A 5383-nucleotide genomic window follows, 5' to 3' on the forward strand; every position below is an offset into this window, starting at 1 on the left:
TTAAAAGTTATTGGCTTAATAAGCTATTGGTCAGATACTCAAGATTAAGGTTTTCACACATATAAAAAAATGATATTGAATCATATTTCATATTTAAATTAAACATGTAATTCAATTTGCTTCTGACAAATTGCACGATGCATTAACTAATATTGCAATATCTGACGTCTTAATGCAATACAGCGAAACGTCCATAGAAAAAGTTTTACCTGAGTTGCTGTTCTTTCATTAGATACCAATTTCATTAATGGCCAAAAGGTTTTAAATCAATCAAAAGAAAAAGTCCAAGTATTATTCATATATGTAGCATTCATTTATAATTGAAATAAATAAATTATAGTCAAGACATAAAAAAATAAAAAATTTATATAGTTTGTTTGCTTTATAGATGTATCTTAATAACTCATCTATGTATACAATGGGAATACTAACTACACTAAAATATCACTTATTTACGACCATTTTTATGACCATAACCATGACCATGGTCATGAACATTTCGGTGAGTTGCAAAATCTTGATGTCCATGACCAATTAGTCCTAATGGACTACTGTTTCCTCCAAAAACTTGATGCTCGTAATGACCTTTACCGATCAGACTACCTTGTCCCCCTAATACTTGTTGCTCCTGACCACTTTTTTCATAGGCACTCCATTGTATTCCAACAGCTTGATCTTCGTGATTACCTTTCCCATAGAGACTACCTTGTCCCACAAAACCTTGCTGTCCGTGACCGGCTTTACCAAAAATACTTTCCTCAAGACTTTTTTGTTCTTCAAAACTTTGCTGCTTATAATTTTCATTTCCTCCAAAACTTTGCTGTCCGTGTCCGTCTTTTCCGAAAAGAGCTCCATGTTGGCTCCCTTGTCCCTCAAAATCATGATGATCGTGACCACCTTTTCCGAAGACACTTCCTTGTCCACCAAAATTTTGTTGCTCATGACTGCTTTGCCCAAAAAGACTTCCTTGTCCTCCTAAAACCTTCTGCTCGTGACCAATTTTTCCAAAGACACTTCCGTGCTGGCTTCCTTGTCCTTCAAAACCTTGCTGCTTGTTTCCGAAAAGACTTCCTTGACGACTGCCTTCTTCTTTAAAAGCTTGCTGTTCGTGACTGCCTTTTCCTAAAAGACTTCCTATGCGTCCTAAAACTTGTTGCTTACGATTTTTGATTTTTCCGATAAGGCTTCCTTGTTGGCTTCCTTGACTTTCAAAAGTTTGGTGTTCGTGACCACCTTTTCCGAAAAGATTTCCTTGTCCTCCTATAACTTGCTGCTCGTGACCAATTTTTCCGAAAAGACTCCCTTGTTGTCCTAAAATTTGGTGATTTTGACCGTCTTTACCGAAAAGATTTCCCTGATGGCTTCCTTGTCCTTCAAAACCTTGCTGTTGGTGACCACTATTACCGAAAGCATATGCATCTGCACCAAAACTCTGCTGCTTTTGACTATTTTTTACAAAGGCGCTCCACTGTCCTCCAAAAACTTGTTCGTCGTGACTGGTTTCTCCAAAAATACTTCCTTGCTGACTTCCTTGTCCTTCAAAACCTTGTTGTGATTCTTTATTATTTTGATAGTTTTTAAGGCCACTTCCGTATCCTTTACCTTTATGTAATAGTGTACTTGTAGCAAACGCAAATAGAGTTGCCAAGATGATCTAAATGAGTAAAAAATAAAAATTTTGATAAGAATAATTCACAAAAACAAAAATTAAATGAACTCACCATGAATTTCGCCATAGCTATTTTTTTAAATCACCACAATCGCACAATCCTGTCTGAATGCAGGACTCAGACTAGTGACGAAAAAGGACTAAACTTTTCAATTTATACCAAAATTCTTTACTTATGGGTCTACCTGCTAACTAATTACATTTTTGTAAGATGTTGCCTATGTCAACAGGTATATGAGATTTGAATATGGAAATCAATATAATTGTAAACCTTTTTGATAAGAGTTCTATTTCGGATATATCCTTGGATTTCACAAGTATTAATTGCTTTTTAAAAGGTTTCTATTTCATCCCTATGTAGGTCCTGGTCCTGTGTCTATATTTCTGTGTATAGAGAACAAAAAAACGAGACAAATCCTTGAAATGGACAAAATTATTCAAGTACATTTTTTTTTTTATATACTTTAACTTGACAGTAAAACAAGTTCCAAAAACACACTATATTTATTTGATATGCACTTTTAAATGTATCTATCTATCCCAAATCTGGTATTCACTTTAAAATATCCTGCAATTTATTATCTAGGTAAGCAAATAGATTAAAATGATGTGTCCCTTTTGAGTTTTCAAAAAAAAATTGCCTTTTGTTTGTCTGAAATACATGACTTTTTTGGGGTTCAAAAATGCTCTTGAGTGAGAGTTAAGTTATTTATTAGAATGTTACAAACAGGTCCTGTCACAGTCATGAAAAAAAAAACAGTTCGGTATATAAAAAAAAAATGCAATAAAAATGCAGTTTTTTAAATACCTACTTAAATAGCAATGTTAGAATAACTGTTTGCATTGCTTAAGATCTACGTTCCCTGATATCAGTACTATAACTTCCATATTATTAGGCCCAAGCGAAAAAAAATACAATTTTTTGGATGTTGATGAATTTTTTTGTCGAAATATCTTAAATTTTTTTGTCTTATTTATACTTATCATGAAAATACGGCTTGACTTAAAAAAAGTTAGAGAATTCATAAATTTCGATACAAAATAACGTGTAAAAGGGATTATGCTCTTAAAGCCGTTTTCTATGGAATTCATGACCGGAGAATTTCCAGACCGTTTCAATACTTTAATTTTTTTATCGAGGAATAACGTGAAACTCTTAGCTTTATGGAAATTATCCCATTATGCACAAATATAGAATCTTTGAGCCTCGAGCCTATGCCGAAATCCTAGAATCAAAACGAAAACGTCTTTAAGGGGGTAAATCCCTCTGGACGACAGATTTTTTAATAATTTTGTTTGGAAAACCGAAAGCATTTATTGAAATTTGGAAAAGTATATGATATTATTGACATAATGAAAATGAAGTATTGATACAATTTTTTTTAAGTAAAAAAAAAAAAACAAAATGGCGGCTTTTCAGCTCTTTAAAGTTGACGCCTCGAGTTTGCGCCGTGCAATGCCCTGGTCCAGAAAATTATTTATAATCAAAAAAGTAATTTTTTTCCAATAAAATATATTTATACGCATTGCATAAACCTAAATTTACTAAAAACAAGTGTAAAATAAAAATTAGAGACCAAAAAACCGAAAAAACACAATGTTTCTTTATAAACAAATTGTTAAAAAAAATATTTATTGTAAAAATTTGTTGAACTTTTAGGTTCATGCAGTGGCCAGTTAGTTAACGAGTAATTTGCACTTTATTTCAAGTCGAAAGCTTAATTAGTTTTTGAGTTACGTTGCACGGCGTGAAAAAAAAGGCGTTTCAAGAAAAATGCGTTTAAAGTTTTCGTTTTCGTACTATGGTGGGTTCGGAGCGCATTGATTTCGGGACTATTTAGGAACTTATGAGGCTTCATTTAAGGCTAAAACCACTGAAAATAGTTTCTTCGGTTGATAAATTAAGTTATTAGGGAAAAAAAATAATGCAAAAATAAAAAATTCCAGAGGGATTTCCCCCCTTAAGAGCTTAATCCCTTTGCACGTTATTTTGTATAAAAATTTATAAATTCTTTAACTCTTTTTAAATCAATCCGTATTTTCACGATAAGTTTAAGTAAATGAGACAAAAAAAAACTTTTAGATATTTCGACAAAAACTTCAAAAATTGAGCAACATGAACCAAAAAGTTGTATTTTTTTCGTTCGGGCCTAATAATATGGCAAGGTACTGTATGTTAAAAACGGTATGCAGGCAAAAAGTCCGTAAAACCTCCAAAAGTCTTGAATAAGGGTCAAAAAACCCAATCGAAGATGTTTTCACTGTTTTGGAAAATTAACATTCATAAATAAAGAAGTTAATTGAAAGAAAGTTGAACGAAGAATGCAAAAAGAATTGATACCTACAATTATTTTGCTGGAAAGTATTTTAAAGAGTTTAAAGTATTTTCAGTTGCAAAAGTTTGGTTAAACAACAATTAAACAATTTCAAAAATTATTTTTTTTTTCAAAAAAAGGAAGAAGTTTGAACATTTGGGTAGGGTAAGTCGGGCGAATATGCCAGTTTGGGTAATATGCCACATTTCAATATTTTACACTACAAAGCTCATATAGGCAATTCTGACAATGCAGTTCGCTCAGTAATGCTTAGTTCACCTGACACAAGGAAGCTCAAGTCATTTGTTTATTTATTTTTGAAAATATGCGAGAAAACATAAATCTAATTGTCTTTTCTTTAAACTTAGTTTGCTTAAAAACGTTATTTTTGTTGATTTTTCAATTAAATATATGAAAGATACTTCAAAAAAGGTAAAATTCGATATGTAAACCTAACGTGTGTTCCTGTCTAGACATGATATTTGGCGTTAATTTGGTGTAGTGCAATAAAACCCGCGGCAATAACCCCTGCAGGTGTTATTACCCAAACAAAAAGGGAATATACCCTGCAGGTTTTATTTCCTTTTAACTGTTCATGTACGTTGCACACCAACAAAACAAAGCAGAATTAACAGAACAAAAAGGAAAACGAAAGTGAAAATGACACTTCCGGCATATCCACCCGTTAGAAGTGGAATATTCCCCTCACATGTGGGTAAAATGCTAATTTTTAAGGTTTTTTAAAACTTTATTTAAAATGAATTAAACGAATTAAAGTTAATAAAAAAAAATCTTGAACTAAACTTGCTTTTACTATTTAATACGATTGTTTTACTGTTAAGTGTGGCATATTCCCCCGACTTACCCTACACTGTATTTCTGTATTCAGTTGAGATCGTAAAAAAGCGAAAATTGTGCATTTTATTATTTTCATTTTCTTCTGATACTTAGTACCTACCTTAATCAAGAGGTTTAATTTCTATTAATTACATCGCCTGCTCTGGCCTCAATTGTTTAAAAAATTTCAGCAAAAAATATAATTTTAATTAAGCGTTCCCGGAATGAATGATTTTTAATTCACCTTTGGAGAAAAAAACCTCTTTTGTTTTCCTTACTTCAAACTTATGACAGTTAATAATTCAAAACACACAAACTTACAGTAGGAGTAAAATAGTTTAAACCTCACTTCTGCATGAACAATTTTCACTGTATAATCTAAGGCTGAGTTAAATTTTTGATATGGATATTGAGAGCATATCTAAAGGATACTATAAAAAAATCCGCTTTCGTAAGTTTAAGATATGTATCTGCATTTTCCAGCCTGGTTTTAAACACAAAATAAACCAAATGCCTGGCAAGCCAATTTATGAGTTTATTCATAATTTTGATTAGAATTAAT

At 31.9% G+C, this 5383-nt stretch overlaps 1 protein-coding gene across 1 annotated transcript; it reads right to left on the bottom strand.

Moving 5' to 3' along the window:
• Positions 1–296: 296 nt before the first annotated feature.
• Positions 297–1797, bottom strand: LOC129905968 (uncharacterized). Its single transcript, XM_055981596.1, has 2 exons — positions 1722–1797; positions 297–1654 (listed from the first exon to the last, which is right to left on the bottom strand). The coding sequence occupies exons 1-2, from the start codon at positions 1734–1736 to the stop codon at positions 449–451; spliced, it is 1221 nt and encodes a 406-aa protein (XP_055837571.1). The 5' UTR covers positions 1737–1797; the 3' UTR covers positions 297–448.
• Positions 1798–5383: the final 3586 nt, after the last annotated feature.

The sequence above is a fragment of the Episyrphus balteatus genome, chromosome 1 (genome assembly GCF_945859705.1).
Source record: "Episyrphus balteatus chromosome 1, idEpiBalt1.1, whole genome shotgun sequence".
NCBI classification, from domain to species: Eukaryota; Metazoa; Arthropoda; class Insecta; order Diptera; family Syrphidae; genus Episyrphus; species Episyrphus balteatus.